Source organism: Myodes glareolus, chromosome 11, assembly GCF_982192425.1.
Source record: "Myodes glareolus chromosome 11, mMyoGla1.1, whole genome shotgun sequence".
NCBI classification, from domain to species: domain Eukaryota; kingdom Metazoa; phylum Chordata; class Mammalia; order Rodentia; family Cricetidae; genus Myodes; species Myodes glareolus.
The window spans coordinates 13,701,344-13,723,801 of NC_142036.1; the positions used below are offsets into that span (position 1 = coordinate 13,701,344).

The window sequence follows — 22,458 nt, forward strand, 5'->3', positions numbered from 1 at the left end:
GATACAACAATACTACTCTTGGGCATATACTCAAAGGATACACATTCATACCAAAAGGACCTTTGCTCAGCTATGCTCACAGTAGCATTATTCGTAATAACCAGAACCTGAAAACAACCCAGATGTCCCTCAACCGAAGAATGGAGAAAAAAAAATGTGACACATTTACACAATGGAGTGCTACTCAGCGGTTAAAAACAATGACAGTGTGGCTGATCTAATGGGAGCTCACCAAAGCCAGCTGTACCGGGAGTGAACAAGTATGTGATCAAACCGGACTCTCTGAATGTGGCTGCCAATGGGGGCAGACTGAGAAGCCATCGATAATGGCACTAGGACCTGTTTCTACTGCATGTACTGGCTTTTTGGGACCCTAGTCTATTTGGATGCACACCTTCCTAGGCCTGAATGGAGGGGGGCGGGCCTTGGACTTCCCACAGGGCAAGGTAGTCTGCCCTCTCTTAAGAAGGGAGGGGGAAGGAGGAAGGAGAGTGGGAGGATGAGAGGGGAATGGGGAGGAGGGGAGGAAGTGTAAATTTTTGAATGGAAAAAGAAAGAAAAAGAAATTTGCATGCAAATGGATGGAATCAGAAAAAAAAAAAACCATCCTGAGTGAGATAACCCAGACCCAGAAAGACAAACATGGTATGTACTCACTCATAAGTGGAGATCAGATATAAAGCAAAGGATAACCAGCCTACAGTCTTCAACCCCAGAGAAACTAAGACACAAGAAGGACTCTAAGAAGACAAGCAGGGATCCCTTGGGAAGGGAAAATAGACAGTATCTCCTGAGATCTCCCTGGACAGGAAGAGAAAGGGGAAAGGGGAGAAGGGGAGGGGGAGCAGAACATGAGGGATGGGGATGGCCTAGTTGGGAGAAAGACGGAAAGGAAGAACAAGGAAAGCGATATCATGATAGAGGGATCCATTATGGGGTTAGCAAGAAACTTGGCACTAGGAAAATTCCAGGAATCTGCAAGGATGACCCCGGCTAAGACCCTAAGCAATAGTGGAGAGGGTGCCCGAACTAGCCTTCCCCTGAAATCAGATTGATGACTACCTCAACTGTCACCATAGAACCTTCATTCAGTAACTGATGGAAGCAGATACAGAGATCTACAGCTACGCACTGGTTAAGCTTCCGAAGTCCGGTCAAAGAGAGGGAGGAGCGATAGTAAGAGCAATGGGCTCAAGACCATGATGCAGAAACCCACAGAAACAGCTGAGCCAAGCTAGTGGCAGCTCAGTGACTCTGGACTGACAACTGGGGAGCCTGCAGAGGACTGAACTAGGCCCTCTGAATGTGGGGGGCAGTTGTGTGGCTTGGGCAGTTTGTGGGACCACTGGCAGTGGGGCCAGTATTTGTGGTACATGAACTGGCTGGAGCCCATTCCCTTGGGCTCCTTGCTCAGCCTAGATATGGGGGCGGGGGGTGTCCTGGTTCTGCCTCAATGCATATGGCAGACTTTGTTGACTCCCCATGGGAGACCTCACTCTTTCTGAGAATGATGGGTGTGGGTTGCGTGGATATTGCAGGCAGTGGGAGGAGAGAAGGGAGAGGGAACTGGGATTGGTATGTAAAATAAAAAAGACTGTTTTTTTTTTAAAAAAATAAAATAAAAGATGTAAGTTCTCAGCTACTCCTTCAGCTTCCTGCCTCCCTACGTGCTGCCATGTTCTCTGCCATGATGGTCATGGACTCTAACCCTCTGAAACTGTCAACCAGAAATAAGTGCTTTATATTACGTTTGTCATAGTGTCTTATCACGGCAATGGAAAAGTAACTAAGACAGTATCCGGCCTGATTGGTGGCACCTGTTCTCAGAACCCACAGGCTCTTCACAAACTCATATCCATCTGGAGTTGGCTCTAAGCTAAGGAGAGTAAACAAATCCCACTCCTAGACTCTGATTCCACGCTGATACAACGCCCAGGGGACCTCAGCCTATCTGCTACTTTAATTTCTAAATTTGACCTTAGCCCTCATTGAATCTTCCTCCTTGATTCCTGAGGTCCATACCCAGCACACCCGTCATGCACCTTCCCCGCATGGGCAGCCCTGGCCTGACTGACTTGCCCTCTGCAGGGTATTTTTCCTAAGGGGAACCTAATGAGCTCAGCTCTTTAGTAGTAGCACTGCTACTACTACTACCGCTACTACTGCCTCTTCTCTTACCTCTGACCCCACACTGATCCCTGCTTTGTCCTACGTGGCGCCAGTGTCTCTACACCCAAGGAAGTCTCTCTTTCTAGGAATCCTGGGCCCTCAAATTAGAGCGTACCACCACTTCAGCCCCAGGACTGCGCAGGCCCACTTCCTCTCCCTAACCTGTACCTTGCCTTCTGACATATGCCTCTTGGGTCCGAAGTAAGCATCCCTTCCTCTTCTCCTTGGAGTCCACTGCCCCCCACCCCACACTGCTGTAGCAGGTTTATTCTTCCTGATTCCTGTCTCAACGAGGTCTCTGCTCTTTGATCAGCAGTTCATATCACTCCTTTGCAAAAGCCATCTCCAGGGACTTTACCTGCCTAGGTCCCCTTGAAGTTTAGCCAAAGGCCCCTCTTGGCCACCAGCACAGATTTTCTTGTAGCCATGCCATCCTGCGTGTGAGCACAGGTCTCTAACTCCTTCCATACCTCATCTGGTTTACATTGTGTGCTCTTCCCACCTGGCATTAGTCCCTTCTCTTCCCTAGCAGAGATTGATTTGGGTTCCCCTAAGAAAGCACTGTCTGGGGAGAAGGACAAGACGACATTGCCACCGTGTTTGGGCTTCGGTCTGAATAAGAAGCCTTCCCTCTCCAGGGAAGTGATGAAGACAGAGTTAACAATATCAGCCAGCCCAGGAACCCAAGGAGTCTGTGAACACAGAGCAGCAGGTAATGGCCAGGCTTCCTGCTTTCTCCCCTGGGTCTCAAGGGTACTACTTCATCCACCCCCACCCATCCTCGTGAAGCAATTTCAGCCAGATCTGTTCTCCCCTCACCCCCTGACACAGAAACCCCTAAAGAAAGGGGAATTTCAGGTAGTGCCTTGTGCCACCCAGTTTCAATCCTGTTCTTAGTCTGTGCAGAGATGGCTGTGAGGTGGCATTTACACCTTTGTGACACTTGGGCTCAACTCCGAGGCGGACAGAACCCAGAGTTAAGCTTCTGGGAGCCATGGGACAAAACAAGAAAAGAGGGAATCATCTTCCCATTTCCCTCACATAAGTGACATAACAGGGAAAGGATGGTGCAAATGGAGAGGACCATGGGACTTGGGCCAACAGAGGATGTCTCCAGAACTGAGCAACCAACAAGTCATGGAGGAGTGGGAAGAGGTTGAGATACCAGGCGCTATAGAAGAGATTCGGGGGCTGCACAGGTAAGACAACAACCTGAAGAGTGTTTACCAGACAGAGTCCAGGGATCCCATGGGCTGGAGCACAGGCCCCTGGACCTGAAACACACACACACACACACACACACACACACACACACAGCGACAACAACCAGAGTTGGCCTCAAGTAGATGATGGGATGGATGCATCAGCAGACCTGTGAGATGAACTTGGTCTGTCCGGAAGCTGGTAGGACCAAATCAGCTGAGTCAACAGAGTGGGAACCAGAGAAGCAAGTTTTCTGTAGCAGAAACCTACAAGGCTGACAATGGTGAGTTGACAGGGGAAGGAAGGCATGGAGGAATCCAAAACTCATCCAAGAGGGATTCTAAGCCTACCAGGGAATGCAGAAAAGACGGTGGACTCTCCGGGGTTTGGGAATCAAGCTCAGTGTTGATGAGAAGGAGTGGGGCCAAACATGAACTGAAAGAAGCCAAGGCTGGCAGGAAGAAGTCTAAGGAACTCCAAGAACCAGACAGGAAGCTACAGGTAGGTTGTGGATGGTGGGCATTTAAGAGGGCCAAGGAAGGCCCAGGAGATCAGGGGAACTGGGGCATTTAAGATTTCGAGGTACCAAGCTGAGCAGCCACAGGAGAGCTAGAGCAGGTGGAAGCCTAGGGGGCCTGGCTGAACAGTTGAATGGGAGCTGGAGTAGGCAGGAATATGGCGAGAAAGGCTGAGCAGCTACAGGGGAACTGGGACAAAAAAAAGGATATGGGAATCTGACTAAACAGCTGCATCAGGTCTGGGAAAGTGGGCGTGTGGGAGACCAAACTGAGGAACTGAAGGAAAACTGGGATAGATGAGAGTGTGGATTACCAGTGTGAGACCTGCAGGAAAGGTAGGCAGGTGGGAGTGTGGCGGTCCAACCTGAGATGCTAGAGGGAAGCTGAGCAGGAGGGAGATTGGAGAAGCAGACTGAACACCTCTGGGTCCCAGATAGGTAGGCATTCTGGAGTCACAGAAGCCTTGAAAGCTCAGGAAACAACACCTGTAGCAGAGCTGAGACAGGTGATGTAAAACACAGGCTGAGCAGTTCCTGGGGAGCTAGGGAAGGTGGGGACCAGCTGAGCAGTTCTGGGGTGCTAAGGAAGGTGGGGACCAGCTGAGCAGTTCTGGGGAGCTAGGGAAGGTGGGGACCAGCTGAGCAGTTCCTGGGGAGCTAGGGAAGGTGGGGACCAGCTGAGCAGTTCTGGGGAGCTAGGGAAGGTGGGAACCAGCTGAGCAGTTCTGGGGACCAGCTGAGCAGCTCTGGGGGAGCTAGGGGAGGTGGGGACCAGCTGAGCAGTTCTGGGGTGCTAGGGAAGGTGGGGACCAGCGGGGCAGTTCTGGGGTGCTAGGGAAGGTGGGGACCAGCTGAGCAGGTCTGGGGGAGCTAGGGAAGGTGGGGACCAGCTGAGCAGTTCTGGGGGAGCTAGAAAATGTGGGGACCAGCTGAGCAGGTCTGGGGTGCTAGGGAAGATGGGGACCAGCTGAGCAATTCTGGGGAGCTAGGGAAGGTGGACAGCAGCTGAGCAGTTCTGGGGTGCTAGGGAAGGTGGGGCCCTGGTTGAGCAGTTCTGGGGTGCTAGGGAAGGTGGGGACCTGGTTGAGCAGTTCTGGGGTGCTAGGGAAGGTGGGGACCTGGTTGAGCAGTTCTGGGGAGCTAGGGAAGGTGGGGACCTGGTTGAGCAGTTCTGGGGAGCTAGGGAAGGTGGGGACCTGGTTGAGCAGTTCTGGGGAGCTAGGGAAGGTGGGGACCAGCTGAGCAGTTCTGGGGGAGCTAGGAAATGTGGGGACCAGCTGAGCAGTTCTGGGGTGCTAGGGAAGGTGGGGCCCTGGTTGAGCAGTTCTTGGGTGCTAGGGAAGGTGGGGACCTGGTTGAGCAGTTCTGGGGTGCTAGGGAAGGTGGGAACCAGCTGAGCAGTTCTGGGGAGCTAGGGAAGGTGGGGACCAGCTGAGCAGTACTGGGGGAGCTAGGGAAGGTGGGGACCAGTGGGGCAGTTCTGGAGTGCTAGGGAAGGTGGGGACCAGCGGGGCAGTTCTGGGGGAGTTAGGGAAAGTGAGGACCAGCTGAGCAGTTCTGGGGTGCTAGGGAAGGTGGGAGTGCGGGGACCAGCTGAGCAGTTCTGGGGTGCTTGGGAAGGTGGACAGCAGCTGAGCAGTTCTGGGGTGCTAGGGGAGGTGGGGACCTGGTTGAGCAGTTCTGGGATGCTAGGGAAGGTGGGGACCAGCTGAGCAGTTCTGGGATGCTAGGGAATGTGGGGACCAGCTGAGCAGTTCTGGGATGCTAGGGAAGGTGGGGACCAGCTGAGCAGTTCTGGGGTGCTAGGGAATGTGGGGACCAGCTGAGTAGTTCTGGTATGCTAGGGAATGTGGGAACCAGCTGAGCAGTTCTGGGATGCTAGGGAAGGTGGGGACCTGGTTGAGCAGTTCTGGGGTGCTAGGGAAGGTGGGACCCAGCGGAGCAGTTCTGGGGAGCTAGGGAAGCTGGGGACCAGCTGAACAGTTCTGGGGAGCTAGGGAAGGTGGGGACCAGCTGAGCAGGTCTGGGGTGCTAGGAAAGGTGGTGACCAGCTGAGCAGTTCTGGGGTGCTAGGGAAGATGGGGACCAGCTGAGCAGTTCTGGGGTGCTAGGGAAGGTGAGGACCAACTGAGCAATTCTGGGGTGCTAGGGAAGGTGGGAACCAGCGGGGCAGTTCTGGGGTGCTAGGGAAGCTGGGGACCAGCTGAGTAGTTCTGGGGAGCTAGGGAAGGTGGGGACCAGCTGAGGAGTTCTGGGGGAGCTACGGAAGGTGGGGACCAGCTGAGCAGTTCTGGGGGAGCTACGGAAGGTGGGGACCAGCTGAGCAGTTCTGGAGGAGCTAGAGAAGGTGGGGACCAGCTGAGCAGTTCTGGGGTGCTAGGTAATGTGGGGACCAGCGGAGCAGGTCTGGGGTGCTAGGGGAGGTGGGGACCAGCTGAGCAGGTCTGGGGTGCTAGGGGAGGTGGGGACCAGCTGAGCAGTTCTGGGGGAGCTAGAGAAGGTGGGGACCAGCTGAGCAGTTCTGGGATGCTAGGGAAGGTGGGGACCAGCTGAGCAGTTCTGGGGTGCTAGGGAATGTGGGGATCAGCTGAGCAGTTCTGGGGGAGCTAGAGAAGGTAGGGACCAGCTGAGCAGTTCTGGGATGCTAGGGAAGGTTGGGACCAGCTGAGTAGGTCTGGGGTGCTAGGGAATGTGGGAACCAGTTGAGCAGTTATGGGGTTCTAGGGGAGGTGGGGACCAGCTTAGCAGTTCTGGGGTGCTAGGGAAGGTGGGGACCAGCTGAGCAGTTCTGGGGTGCTAGGGGAGGTGGGGACCTGGTTGAGAAGTTCTGGGATGCTAGGGAAGGTGGGGACCAGCTGAGCAGTTCTGGGGTGCTAGGGAAGGTGGGAACAAGCTGAGCATCTCTGGGGGAGCTAGGGAATGTGGGGACCAGCTGAGCAGTTCTGGGGTGCTAGGGGAGGTGGGGACCTGGTTGAGCAGCTCTGGGGGAGCAAGGGAAGGTGGGGACCAGCTGAGCAGTTCTGGGGTGCTAGGGAAGGTGGGAACCAGCTGAGCAGCCCTGGGGGAGCTAGGGAATGTGGGGACCAGCTGAGCAGTTCTGGGGTGCTAGGAAATGGGACCAGCTGAGCAGTTATGGGGGATGCTAGGGAAGATAGGAGTGTGGGACCAGGCTGAGTAGCTACAGGGAGATAGGGACATTAAATGTTTGGAGTATTAAGCTGAACAGTTACAGGACAGCGGAGGCATATGGAAGTAGTTTTGGCAACCAAGCTGAACAGTTACAGGGGAGATGGGGCAAGTGAGGGTACAGGGGTTCTGACTGAACAGCTACAGTGGAGCTAGAGCTGGTGGGTGTGTGGGATGCCAGGCTGAACAGCCATGTGTGATCTGAGGCATCTGGGAAAGGGGAGAACCAGGATGAGCTCTTCCAGGGATCCAGAGTAGGTGAGAATTCTGGAGAGTCAAGGAAACCTCAGATGCTCATGAAATCAAAATAAGCACCTATGAGAGAGCTGTGGTAGGGGACGATGGAAGGCATGGGCTAAGAAACTACAGGGGGCTGCGGTGGATGGGAATGTGAAGGAGCAGTCGGAGAAGCCACGGGGATGCTGGGCTGTGAGATGGAGAGGTCCCAGGTTATAGGACACCATACTGAACTGCCAGCTACCAGTGAGCTGAGACCAAGTGAGGGAACGGAGAACAGGCTGAGCGACTACTACAGGACAGCTGGGAGCGGTAGGAGTTAGGGCATCGGGCTGAGTACCTAAAAGTGACTGAAGAAGGTAGGGGACTGTGGGGGACCAGATCAAGCAGCTACTGCAGTTCTGGGGCAGATGAAGTGTGAGAAAGTGAACTCACTAGCTTTATGGAAACCAGAGCAAGTGGTTGTGTGGGGACCCAGTCTGAGTGGCCACAGTATCCTGAGGCAGGTGGTAATGCTAGGGGACCAGATCAACCGAGGAAATCAGTAGGTCTAGCAGGGGCAACCAGGAATTCTCTGGGCAGGGTGAATGAGCCCTGGGTCTTTGTAAGAAGTGAGATTCAGGCAGCAGTGATAGCTAAGGGGTTGGGGATCAGGTGAGATGCAGAAATTTAAGACAGCTGAGAGGGGACCAGGTCATCTTACCTTTCCTGCTGCATCAGCTCCCCTGTTGCTGGTCTGCACCTCATTTTGAAACATGCCCTCTGGCAATAGTGAGAGCTGGGTTCAGATAGAGGGCCATGTGCAAGAACTAGAGAGAAGAGGAAAGGGAAGGAAAAGGAGAGAGGGAAAGTGCTCGGGGCTTGCCTGAACTCACAGACAGCGGGTCAGCATGGCTGCAGAGAGAACCAGTAGTGAGGGGCGAGAAAAACCTTGTCTGAGCAGGGAAAGTGACCAAGGCTAACACTCTCAAAAGAACCTTATAGGCCGCCCTTCTGGGGTCAGGAGCCCAATCTTTGTCGTTGGAGACTAATTGGAACATAGGACAAGAAGGTCAAGCATGCCACAGTAGTTAGATATACAGAGAATTGGATGCCCAGAGCGGTGGGGGTGCATTTCAGGGTCTGAGCAGTGGGTGCCAGCAGCTAAGGTGCAAAGAAGGATGGCAGGAGTCCAGTACGCCCTGGAGCTGAGAGAAGGAGACTAGGACTGGGAGGAACACAAGCCTGACACCCAATTCCCTCGTGAATGGTGCACATCCTATGCTAAAGGGCCCAAGGCTTCCAGAACAAGAAAAGGGACTTTGCTGGGATGTGGAAGACACTGGCACCATGTAAGGGAAGCCAGGGATGAGTGCGGGGTTAGTAGGAAGAGAAGAGGCGGCAGGGGAACTAGAGCTGAGCTCTTTAGGTCCCAGCCAGGAAGACTACCCTGCAGAGGACAAGAAGCATGGATGCCTCCAGGGAAGGCAGGCAGGCCAGGGCTGCCCATGCGGAGAAGGTGCATGACAGCTGTGCTGGGTACGGACCTCAGGAATCAAGGAGGAAGATTCAAGGAGGGCTGAGTTCAAGCTGGAGCCCAGAGCACAAATTTAGGAATCAAAGTAGCAGGCAGGTTGAGGAAGAGTCCTCTGGGCATTGTGTCAGCGTGGAATCAGAGTAAGAGTCTAGGAGTGGGATTTGTTTACCCTCCTTCACTCAGAAACAACACCAGAAGGCACAGCCTACATGGCTAGGACTAGGGATCTGGTTTTGGGATCAGCTCATGGGACCTGACAGCAGGCCCATCTATTAGACCAGACACCACAACAAATACACACATACATACATATGTACATACATACACACACACACATACATACATAAAATACAGAGAGGGAACAAGACAACAGACGCCAACATGGCAGGGCAGGCAGAACTGGGAAAAGGAATGCAGGCTCCACTGAGGGAAGACTTGAACAATGTGTACAGCTTCAAGACACAAGTGCAAGAGACTATAGAACTGGACATAAAAAGCACAACGGAGAGCTCATCCACCAACTTTCTGAAAATATCCTGGGGCTAGAGCTGGGCTCAGAAGTTCTACTGGTCAGGCTGATCTAGTGATCCTGGGGTAAGCAGGGTCTAAGTTGAGACAGCTGGAACACTCAAGGTGGCCATATGATTGCCCGTATCCCGGTGCTAGATCCTACATGCTCTTTGCAGAAGCCTGGGATTCTTGTAGGATCAAGGACGGAGCTCTTCCAGGTGCTTGGATCCAGCCATGTCTGACAAGCTCACACATCCCCCTCTCTTGCAGTCCCAACAACAGCCCCATCTGTCTATCCACTGGCTCCTGGATGTGGAGGCACAACTGGCTCCACAGTGACCCTGGGATGCCTGGTCAAGGGCTATTTCCCTGAGCCGGCGACCGTAACCTGGAACTCTGGAAGCCTGACCAGCGGTGTGCGCACCTTCCCGGCGGTCCTGCGTTCTGGGCTCTACTCCCTCAGCAGCTCAGTGACTGTGCCCTCCAGCATGTGGCCCAGCCAGACCGTCATCTGCAACGTCGCCCACCCAGCCAGCAGCACCAAGGTGGACAAGAAAATTGGTGAGAGGGTGACCAAGGGAGATAAAGGTTAACTGGGAGGTCAGACTGGGGTCAACCTCTGTATACAACAATCAAGCTGGACAGACGTTGACAGGGAGGCAACACCAATCAGGGGAACAGGGTTCCTTTGTGTCTACCTCCTGGAGGCCTCTGTTCGTGTTCCTCACACTCAGAGAGTGATCTTCTGAGAAGGCTACCAACATTTCACATCATGGACGCAGGTCTCAACCTCCCAATCCGTATCATATCTAGGAACAGCTTGACCTTTGCCCACACTAGGGCCGTCCCCCAAGATTGGTGCCTTCTCTCACTCTGACTCTATTAATGCCTGGTCTTTTCTCTGCAGAGCCCATCATCCCACCTACCCCGTGCCCAAGTAAGTCATTTAAGTCTCCTTCTTTAGTCCCAGGAAATGACTGTCACAAACAGTCACACATTGGAGGCCCAGTTTCTGATCCATCCTATTTCTCCTTATAGATGTCGGTGGACCCTCTGTCTTCATCTACCCTCCAAAGCCCAAAGAGACACTCATGATCACCCTGACCCCCAAGGTCACATGTGTAGTGGTGGATGTGAGTGAGGAAGAACCAGATGTCGAGTTCAAGTGGTTTGTGAACAATGTTGAAGTGTACACAGCTCAGACAGAGCCTCCTGAGGAGCTGAGCAACGGTACCCGCCGTGTGGTCAGTGTCCTCCCCATCCAGCACAATGACTGGCTGAGTGGCAAGAAGTTCAAATGCAAGGTCAACAACAAAGGCCTCCCAGGCCCCACTGAGAGAACCATCTCAAAACCCCAAGGTGGGATCTGTAGACAAACTGGATGGGAGCTGTGGTGGGGCGTGAGAATGAACACTTGTGTGGACAGCCCTCTACTTCGTCCTTAATTTGTTGTGACGTCTCTCTCTGCAGGGCAACCCAGGGTACCTCAAGTGTACGCCATACCTCCACCTCGAGAACAAATGTCCAAGAGGAAGGTCAGCCTGACCTGCATGATCACAGACTTCTTCCCTGAAGCCATCAGCGTGGAGTGGGAAAGGAGCGGGGTGCTGGAGCAGAACTACAAGAACACCCCACCCATTCTGGACTCAGATGGGTCCTACTTCCTCTACAGCAAGCTCACGGTGGACACAAGCAGTTGGTTGCAAGGAGAAACTTTTACCTGCTCTGTGGTACACGAGGCGTTGCACAATCACCACACGCAGAAGAACCTCTCCCGCACCCCGGGTAAATGAGCTCAAACACCCAGCCAGACACTGGGTCCTACAAGACACTGTTACCAGCCCTACCCCCTAACCCTGTAAATAAAGCACCCAGAGATACCCTGGGACCCTCTGAGATTATCCTGATTCTTTACACAGCACATAGCTCATGACATGCCTCAACCACAGGCTATGGGGTCTGACCAGGGTTGGAGGCCTAAGTTAGCATCAATGAAAGAAAAGAGATCTTACACTGACAGACCCAGAGCATGCCAGTGTGCCTGTCCTTGCCAGAAATCATCCCTCACTGGGTAGGAAGGTTGGCCCAAGCGACTCTCTCCATACCCTCCCTCCATCCACCAGCTGCTCTGTGATGGGACTGGAGGCACCCCTAGAAAACATCCAAAGAAAGAAATACAAGGAGTGCACCTCACCTCAACACAAGCCCCACCCTCACCTGTCTGCCCTTCTCTCTATCGTGACCCCCCACTGTGACTGAGGAGGTCTCTGTGAGCACCGCAGAAGTAAGCGGGAACATTGACGGAAAGAAAGACTCTTGCTGTCCATACATGGAGCCCAGACAAACTCTGCCAGACCTCAGAGATAGGGATGACCACTCCTGACTACATCCCATATGACATTCACTTACACCTGTGTTCCAAGAGGAACATCTGAGACCAGGGTCACTGACACCTGTGTCCCTGGATGCCATCAAGGAATTGACTATTTAAATACCCACATATAGGCTGAGACCATAGCCATTAAAACCAGCCTCCTGAACATCATACAACCCACATGGCACCTCTGACTCCAATCATACACACACACACACACACACACACACACACACACACACACACATACACACATACAAGCAATATCTCACATGGGCAGCCTCCCTAAACACTACCTAAATGTTCATATTTGGACCAGTGCCGATGAAATAGCTCCCATGAGCACCTGAATCCTTTGCCCTAGCACACAGAAAAGCACCCCCAGACACAGTCTGACCCTCCATCCTCCAGCTCCTGTTTTCATCCCACACAGTTAATACTCTCCTTGGTTCACTTCCCAAATGTGGAGCTTCTAGAAAGCCCAGGCATCACCAAACACAGGCCCTACCCTCATTCTGGCCCTCTGGACTTGGTCACCATGGGACAATCAGCAGCTCAGACAGGCTACGGAGTCACTCCCGACAGGGGTCATAAGCCCTGATTCAGCCCAGCCAGCCCAGTACTAAGTGGTGGGGTAGATAAAAAGGGTCCTTCATAGTCCCGGCCACCATCAGGCCTGTTGTTTCTGGCTGAGCCCAGGGTTTAAGATGGAACACTTGGAGGAACTTGGGCTGCTGGCCCAGAGAGGGCAGAAAGGGAGAGTCTGTTGGCGCCGTCCAGCTGGTTCCTTCTCCTCTACCTCCGTGCAAACTCAGCTGCCACATCGAGAATCACTCCCTTGTTGGGATAAACATTGATTGCTTCTTTTTGTGCAGAGCTGGAACTGGATGAAAGTTGTCCCGAGGCCCAGGACGGGGAGCTGGACGGGCTCTGGACGACCATCAGCATCTTCATCACCCTCTTCCTGCTCAGCGTGTGCTACAGTGCCACCGTCACACTCTTCAAGGTCAGCACAGCTCCCCCAGCCCCTCCATGATAGCTACACTATCCCCAAACTATCTCAATGACGAGTCATGCTGCCCCTGCCTAGTCCACGTATCCACGAACTATCTCAATGACGAGTCATGCTGCCCCTGCCTAGTCCACGTATCCACGAACTATCTCCATGACAAGTCATGCTGCCCCTGCCTAGTCCATGCTGTCTCAAGCTTTCTCCCACACTGGCATATGTCATCTTCCACAGTCCTATTCTGTCCTCATACCACCCCCTCACTGCCCCTCTCTTGTTCTGTGTTATACCCACATGGTCCACGTTGTCCCTAATTTGTCTGGACGCTCCTCTGTGGGATGCTCCTCTGTGTTGTCACCTACCCTATCCGTCGTCTCCAACACCGTCTGCACACTGTTTCTATGTCGTTCCCCACTCTATCTAAACCTGGCCCTCCCCAGATCCCTGTGTTATCCCCACAATTCCCCTTACGATAGCTATACACTATCTCAAAACTGTGCCCTAAAACGTCACCATTTCATCCTCACTCCAGCTATATGTCAGCCCAAGATTGGGAGCTGACCCTCTCTCACTGTTCAGGATGGAGGGGATTAAAGTCAGGCAGTTCATCTCACTTTTGCATCCCACAGGTGAAGTGGATCGTCTCCTCGGTGGTGGAAGTGAAGCAGACAGTTGGCCGTGACTATCGGAACATGATTGGACAGGGCGCCTAGATAACCTCTCAGAGGTACTCAGAGCTCACCAGCCCTCTAGGACCAAGTCCATTCAGCTGAACAGGCCAAACTGCCCTCTCATCTCAGCCTCCTTTGAGCTTATGGCTCTGACTCTTCTACCAGCCTCCCTTTCACATTTGGAGGACCACAAAGAAGAGAAGACTCTTCCCCAGACGATAGCCAACAGCACCCAAGCAACACCAGCACAGCCGTTGCCAGACTGATGGATAGGCCCATAAGTTCCTTTTACAGGGTGTCTGGCCCGTGACTGGGTCCTCTCCCCGAAGGGCTGCGTTACCTGCATCCGTTAGATGCAGACAAGCTTTAGAACCAGCCGTGTCTACACAGTCCTCTCAAAAACAGTGTTTCCTGAGAGAAGGGGAAGTTTCCACATGCCACTGAAGCTGAGACGCCAGAGACACCAAAGGGAAATTTGGGAAGGGCTGTTGAAAGTCTGATGGCTTTCTCACCACCAGTGCCCTGCCAGATTTTTCCTGACACTTAAGTGAACTCGTGCTTTTTGGAATGTAGGGCCAGAACCTCCCTAAGATGGGGCTCCTTATGAAGACCTCTTCCTGCCACCTATGCAACATGCTAAATTCTCGGATGCAAAATCCAACCAGAGACATTGCTCACCCCACAGCCTGAAGAGCAGGACACTGTCACCTCCCTGCATGACCCAGCTATACTCCAGAGACACTCAGAGGGGGACCTGAGCCTCACAGCCTCTGTTGAGCCCTAGCAGGAACCGGTGCAGAGGCCACTGAGCAAGGGCTGAGTAACCCAGAAGGACCTCCAGGAAAAGGGCCTGAGGAGCAGATCCGAGTCAGGCCACCGGGTAGTCCAGGAGCAACATGGGAGAAAGAGAAAGGGTGCGAGAAAAACCAGGCCAGACTGTGTCCTTCCTGCAGCCTGCCATCCGGACCAGGCCACTCACTGAAGAAAATACCAGTTAGAATAGACTTCTAGGGAGAGAGGCCACGCCTGGGGCACTGAAGTTGACTAGCCACTGGCACTGGAGAGGCACCATGACTCTTCCTCATTTCGTATAAAGGCCAATGCCAGTTCAAAGTCTCCAACAAAGACAAGGGGAAAAATGGGAAGGAAAAGGGAGGATGCCCGGCTCTTTGGGGATTCCCAAGAGATGTTCATGATACAAAGCTTAGCTTTGCCAGCTTTTTTTCTTTAAATTTTCTGGAGCCCATTTATGTCTTTAAGGTCTCTCTCCATCTTTTTAATAACAATAAAACATCCTCCGACTTTGTATGACTCACTCTGTTCTTCCTGTGTGGACCAACCCCACTGTCCTTGTACAAAAGGACACATGCACACACCATACTAACACATCCAAAGCCTCGTCCATCCAGCATTCTGTTCCCAGTCTCAAGTCTCTTCCAATTATTTCATAATCAGGTAGGGATGCTCTGCTAGTGGGAATCATCCTGCATCTACAGGATGTGGTGGCCGGGAGGGAGGGGCAGTCAGGAAGAAGAGAGCTAATATCTATACGCGGAGCAGATGCTGCAGCTTGAGGGTGGATTGTAGACTGAGGACTTGCAGTAGAGAAGACAGGGTGGTGAAAGTGGCCCCACTCCCACTGGTAGAGGGTGACAGCCTTCCTAAGGGAGAGCAAGTGAAGGGGAAAGAAAAGCAAGGGTCTGTAGTGTCTGCCAGAGAAGGAAAAATCTTGTTACAAGGTCACAATATCAGCTCCTGCCTCGGTTTCCTTCTTGCTGGCTTGTCCCAGGTGCATCAAACTTATCATCCACATATTCAGCCCAACTGTGTGGCCAGTCCCTTAAGACTTCAGTTCCTCCCCATTCCATCTGTAACCGTTGGGTCTCTATCTGTCCATAAAATCATCCTTCTGGAGTTGGAGCTTCATTCTGTGTGTCACCCATCTGTCTATTGTCTGTCCTCCCTCTGTGGTCTACCTGCCTGTCATCTCCATTCCATCGTCCTCTCTCTATGGTCTACTGTTTATATCTATCCTCTATCATCCACCCATCTTCCGCCACTTGTTCTGCTTCTCTGAAGAACTTGGGCGCTCATCTCTGAGACTCTGAAAAAGTCTAAACTTGATGTGGTTTCAGTCATAGTGTCTGGATACATTTGTTGCAAGTGGAATGCTGGCTTTTTTATTTGTTTTGAAGGTAGATTCTTGTGTATTCCAGGCTGCCCTCTGACTTGTGTAGTCAAAAAAGATTGAACTTCTGATTCATCTGCTTCACCTCTGAAGTACTGGGATTACAAGCTTACATTCACCACACCTGGTTTACGTGATGACAGGGATGAAAGCCAGGGCTCTCCACAGCTAGGCATGCGCTGCACCAACCAAGCTACATCCCCAGCCCAGGACCAACATTTTGCTAACATCTGTCTGACTCAGCATTAGCGGGGCAAATGTGATAACAAGGGGTGCCAAGACTCTCTCCAACACAGGCTGTTCCCACCCGTATGTTCTGGGATCCAGAACAAAGAATCAAATCCTTTCTAGACTATGCAAACAAAACAATCATGTAGATCAACACCATGCCTGCTCTCGTGTGCATACTAGCTGAGGCTGGGGTCCCCCTATGGGCAGCATACCTAAACCCTGAGTGAACAGTGCAGAAACTTCACTAGTGTGAGCATGCACTTGGGGAGCTATAGCCTGCTTTCCCAGGCCCAGCATGTGCCCTATGCCCTATGGCCTGACTCTGCCTTTGTCCATAGCTGCCTTGGGCTATTTGACTATAAGGTCTCTCCCATTCCTGATGTGGTTAACTTTTCACCCACTTGGTTACTTTCTCTCATATCTGCAGCATATTTTTCTAAAGATAGAAAAGTGTGCATAGGCCACACAGAGAGGACACACACTCGGAGCTTGGGTTCAGTGAGTACACATACTGTCTGCGTGATTACCCTGTGTCACATCACGTCTTCCCTGTCCAGCTGGCCCTGAATGCACATCTGTATTAGGTCAGAAGACTGGTTAGGTGTCAAGGACACAGTATGGCTTTACCATAGTGCACAGATACAGAATAGGCCCGTAGAAACATGAACCAGGGGACATTTCTGTTCGCAGAGCTCAGGTTCCTTTGGGAGATGAACATCCATGGCCATTGAGTGGGAGAGGCTGGCGCAGTGGTGAGCTGTGTGGAGTAGAGTGGGAGAAGTTGTGGAGGAGAAGGTGGGTGTTATGCTGGAGGTGATGGAATAAACACAGGAAGGTGGTACAACCAGGAACCTGTGCGTAAAAATATTGGGGCATAGGCACTGTACTGGGCCAGGATGATCAGTACTGAGCCTGAGAGGAAGGATGCTAGAAAGTCAGCAGACGCATAATCCTGTGAGCTCGTGTGTGACTGAGTGTGTCATGTATGGCCCCTGTGCAATGGCCACTGCATGATGCCACACTGTAATGTCTCTCCGTATGTCCTAAGACGATCTTCATGCAACTGGTGTATGCATTTGTCACATGACCATTTCAAGCCTACCAATGATGGTCCTGGTGCTGCAGTTAATGTTTGTGACATGTGACAGTTGCCAGACTATAGAAGCATGCAGGTGCGTCATATGCCAGTTCCTGTGTAGATAGGTATGGGTGTCGCCTTTGCGCCTAGCTAACACTAGTATTCTTTCCCCTTTTAGCATTATTGGTTGAGAGCTGTGATCATAGGAAGGCAGTGGAAAGAGGCATGTGGCCTGATGTGTAGGAGGAGGCTCAGGATTCTAGGCCATCACAGAGCCTGGTCTCCTACTGGCCTTGGGGCTGTAGCCCCTGAGCAAGCAGTTCTGGAGAGACAGCAAAGTATGGGGGTTGGAAAGGGACCAGTGCTGAGCTAAGAGTGTGCCAGCATGGAAGAAGGCAAGTTGTGTTAAGCAGACCACAGTGATTCAGTTCAGCCTAGAGGTAGCACTAAGACAGTCTTGGATAGGCGGACCTGGGTCTTGCTATGAGGCCATGCCTCCCAAAGCTGGAACCATTACTCTGTGCTCTTCTGACAGCCTTGACCTGGGACTCCCATCCTCTAGCTGCGCCCATGCTAACAGCTCTGGGCGTGGCTGAACTGTGCTGTATCGTAAGAGACCAGTATCAATGTGTCCTCACCCTACAGAGACAAGTCCTTCTTATATGGGCCAAGGAGAGTAGAGCTTGTAATCAGATAGTGGTAGACACACCTTTAATCCTGGTACTCGGGAGGTGGAGACAGGAGGCTCTCTATGAGTTCAAGACCATCCTGGTCTACAGAGTGAGTTCCGGAACCGCCAGGGCTGCATAGAGAGACCCTGTCTCAATAAACAAAAAAAGAAAAAGAAAAAAAGAATACAGCTTGCTGCTTTGTGAGCTCGTCTGAGTCATATGACATAGGCCTTGGCAGTGGGGTTTTGTGGAGTCCACAGCCACTGTTCCTCCAGATAAATATGACTCGATGCTTTCCCCTCCCCAAGTCCTTCCAGATCTTCTCCCCTCCCTACCCACCCAACTTAAAGTTATTTCTCAAAAAACAGACCGAAACCCAACACAACAAAACCCCAAAACCAAAAGGGGGAAAAAACAACAACAGCAAACTGTAACCAAATAAAAGTGTGTGTGTGTGCGCACACACACACACACACACACACACACACTAAAAGAAGGAAAGAAAATAAACCTTTGGAGTTTGGGGGCAGAAGCGGAATTGATATTGTTCAACTCTGATGAACATGAGGCCTGTCCTGGAGTGGTTGATACATCCAGGGCCACTATATTGGAGAAAACTGATTCTTGCTCTCCTCTAGATATAAGTAGACAGTTCAGCTGTTAACCTTTACCCTGGTGGCTAGGTTTTCATTCATTCATTTATTTTTGAAAAAAAAAGTATTATAAAATAAAATATAATGTAATAAAACAAAAGCTATCACTTTGGAGTTGAACAAGACAAACCAACGGAAGAGCCCAAAAGAAGGCACAAGAATCAGAGACGCACTCATTCTCACCCTAGGAATCCTATAGAAACACTGAACTGAAAGTCATATGTAAGACCCAATTCTGTGTTACCCTCTCGTTCCCGCACAACCGTACCTTACGCGAATCCGGGCAAAGGCCTGGAGATCGAAATAAAAACACAAGAGACCATGGTCACTAGTCAAGAGATAGCCGAATGCCACTTTTTTCAGCTTTCTGCAAAGCTAATAGACCTAGGCCCCAGTAAAGGAATTCCCTCCCAGCCAGAGGGGAACCTAGCAGCAGGAACCAACCCAGGCAGGAGGGACCTGGCGCCTTGTAGGAACTCCTCCCGGGCAGGTGGGAAATTACCATACCAAAGATAAAACGAAGCCCTACAGCTAAAACATCAGGCTAGGCAGAGATAACAGAAACTAGCAGGAAGCTGAGCTGGCTGACCAGAACTGTCCTCGAGACGCCCCCCCAGGGAGTAGGGGCAGACCCGGGCCCTACAGTCATATTATATATGCAGAGAAACCGGTTCCTACCTGTGTAGGTCCTGTACATGCAGCCTCAGTCTCTGAGTTCATATGAGCTGAGCTCATACTGACAGAGGGTCTTTCCTCAGTGTCCTTTCCCTCTGGCTCTTACATTCTCTCCACCTCCTCTTCTGGGGGTGCCCTGGGCTCTGAGAGGAGGGATTTAATGGAGACATCCCATTTAGGGCAGAATGTTCCAAGCTATCTCATTCACTGTGTAATGCCTGGCTGTGGGTCTCTGCATCTATTCCCATCTTCTGCAGGAGCAAGCTTCTCTGGTGATGACCGAATAAGGCACTGATCTGTGAATATAGTAATGATGTGTATTCCCCTCTGTATGCTATGAGCATGTTTTATTACCATTGGTTATTAAAGAAGCTATTTGGCCAACGACTTAGTAGAGTAAAGCCAGGCGGGAAATCTGAACAGAGATCTAAAGTAAGCAGAGTCAAAGAGACACCATGTAGCTGTCCAAGAAGAAAGATGCCCACAGGACCCTTACCAGTAAGCCACAGCCTTGTGTCGGTACACAGATTGATAGAAATGAGTTAATTAAAGATATAAGAGCTAGTTAAAAAATATGCCTAAGCTATTGGCCAAATAATGTTGTAATTAATATAGTTTCTGTGCGCTTATTTGGGCTGGGCAGCTGGAAAATAAACAAGCAGTCTCTGCTTACATAGCAGAATATCATTAGAAGTCATTTTATCACTACACTTTCCCCTCTTTTTTAGACCAGTATTTTTTGGTTTTCTTCTATGTCCCTGGACTATCTCGGTCACCCAAGCAGTATCAGATAGGGGTTACATCTTGTGGAATAGGCTTAAGTCAGACAAGTTTCTGGCTGGTTCTTCCCACAAGCTTTGTAACACCATTGGCCTAGCGTATCTTGCAGGCAGGACACCATGGTAGATTAAGGGTTTGTGACTGGTTTGTGCTTATCTTTTCCTTTTAATGGTGTGCAGAGTCCCTTCCTGTACCAAAGACACGGGAACACAGAGGTGACGGCTCTAGGTAAGCACCAGCTCGAATTCTCCATGTCCAATATAGTATTGTGTTCATCAGTGGGGCCTTGCTATCAGTTTGTAGAGAGCAACCTATACACTTGACAACAGCCTAGGTTGTTTGGGAATTCCCACGGGGCCCCTTTGGCCAACAACTCAATTAGATGTAATCCAATCCTGGTACTGGAAGCTTCACTGAGTAAGAAATGGCCTGTCTCCCCCATTATTTGGTAATTTCATTTCAAGCACCTTCATATATGCATATATTTTAGGAAAGTTCTACTGTATTAGATTTCCATAATATCCCTCAAATGCCCCTCAATTTTAACTGTCTCTCCCTGTATTTCTTCCCACAAGCCCCTCTTCCCTCTCACTCCCTCCCAACTTGATCCTTCCATTCTCACCAATGCTCTTCCATCCATATCTACTTTATTTCCCTTTCCTAACAAGATCTATCTGTTCCCTCTAGTCCAGTGGTTCTCTGTCTTCCTAATGTATACAGTGGGTACTCGTAAGTGGGAGGATCCACCTGGAGATAGAGAGATGATCAGTTCTTCAGATCATCAGAAATATGTGCTTTCCGATTGCCTTAGGTGATCCCTGTAAAAGAGCCACTTGACTATCCCCAAAGGGGTCATGACCCTCAGGTTGAGAACAACTGCTCTGGTTCCTTACTCTATACCTACCTTCTATGGTTCTGTGGGTTGTAGTTTGGTTACCATTGCCTTAGCAGTTAATATCCACAATATAAACTGTTGGGTCCAGGGGGGTCACACAAAGATGAGAACACCACCAAGTCTAATAAACCAGAAGCAAACTTTATTCCAGAAACCAGATCCTAGGAAAATCAGAAGCAAACTTAAAAATAAAAAAATAAAATAAAACACCGCAGGGCACAGAAGCTTATCAGCTAGCTGAGACCACAGCCAGAGGTGGTGTTTGTTAGGCTGCGGCATCGACTAGTTTCTGACCCCACCTTTTATAGTTAGGACACCAAGCATTAGGTCTGGGTAAAGGAATTTTTACAACCTTGCCCTGACCCTTGGGCTGATCAGCGGAGACCCTAGAGAGGGGAGTGAGTGCTAATGTCAAGGGGGAATTTGGAATTAACTGGTTCCTGGGCTGAGAATTTAGGAAGAAAAACCTTTCACACTGTTTCCGGGTAAATCTTCAGATACTGACTGCCATACTTTATAACCTCCATCATCAGAGCTCATTAATTAAACCTTTGTATTTATCCACTGTCTCCTGGTACCTCCGGGTGTAAACTGGGGTCTTATGCCTCTCCTCTGGTGGTGCCAGTTTCCCATAACAAAGACAGTGTCTGACCCAGAGGTCACATATCTCTGTCTCCTAAAGGTTAAACTCAGTTTACATCTGCCATTTATCAAGGATGGTCAGGACACTGCTCTTAAGTAGAGAGACACTCTGGCCTTGTAAATAAAACAGCCAGTTGTAAAATGACCTACGCTTCCCAAGCATCTGAGAAAATAACTCACTGTGAATGAATGATCCTTGATCTGCTGAGAAAGCTGCTGATAGTCTGTTCTCATTCTCCTAGACTTATAACTTTATATTTCTTTATTTCTACATTTTTATTTTTGGAATCTACATTTTTATTTTCTTATGCCTGGACTCTTCATAAACAAAATCATATTGTATTTGTCATTCTGGTCTGGGATACCTCACCCGGGATGATTTTTTTCTAGTTCCATCCATTTTCCTGAAAATTTCATGATGTCAATTTTTAACAGCTGAGTAATAATACATTGTGTAAATGTACCACATTTTCTTTATTCTTCTGTTAAGGAACATCTAGGTTGTTTCCAAATTTCTGGCTATTATGAATAGAATGGAAAAGAACTTGGTTGAGCAAGTGTCCTTGGCATAGGATGAATCATCCTTTGAGTATGTGGCAAAGAGTGGTATAGCTAGATCTTGAGGTAGATCAATTTCAGTCTTCCTGAGGAACCACAACACTTATTTCCATAGTGACTGTGTGAGTTTGCACTCCCACCAAAAATGGATGAGTATTCCCATTATTCCATATCCTCCTCACTTGTTCTGTTGATTTTAGCCACTCTGACAGGTTTAGATTGAATCCCAAAGTAGTTTTGATTTATATTTCCCTGGCTAAAACACTGAACATTTAAGTGTTTCTCATCCATTTAAGTTTTCTGTATTGAGAATTCTCTGTTTAGAGCTGCTCTCCACTTTTTAGTTGGGTTGTTTTGTTGTTGCTGTTGTTATCTCATTTCTTGAGTTCTTTATATATTTTGGATATCAGTCCTCTATCAGATATGTAGTTGGTAAAAACTGTGTACCATTCCTTAGGCTGCTGCTTTGTCTGAATGATGGTGTCCTTTGCTGTGCAGAAACATCTCAGTTTCCTGAGGTTCCATTTCTTGATTGCTGATCTTAGTGCCTGTGTTAATGTATGTTAATGGTGTTATGTTCAGAAAATCTTTTTCTATGCCACTGAGTTCTAGGTTATTTTGCACTTTCTCTTCTATCAGGCTCAGTGTATCTGGCTTTGTTGGGGTATTTGGTCCATTTTGAGTTGAGTTTTATG

At 50.3% G+C, this 22,458-nt stretch overlaps 2 gene segments (V, D, J or C); both read left to right on the forward strand.

Moving 5' to 3' along the window:
• LOC146892511 (Ig gamma-3 chain C region-like) overlaps nucleotides 1-11,234 on the forward strand; it is a 77,503-nt gene extending 66,269 nt beyond the window's left edge. Inside the window, 4 exon segments of the C gene segment in view lie at nucleotides 9,609-9,899; nucleotides 10,246-10,275; nucleotides 10,377-10,697; nucleotides 10,809-11,234. Coding sequence covers nucleotides 9,827-9,899; nucleotides 10,246-10,275; nucleotides 10,377-10,697; nucleotides 10,809-11,131 — 747 coding nt within the window.
• Nucleotides 1-22,458, forward strand: part of LOC125398559 (Ig gamma-1 chain C region secreted form-like) — a 135,568-nt gene that overhangs the window by 67,043 nt on the left and 46,067 nt on the right.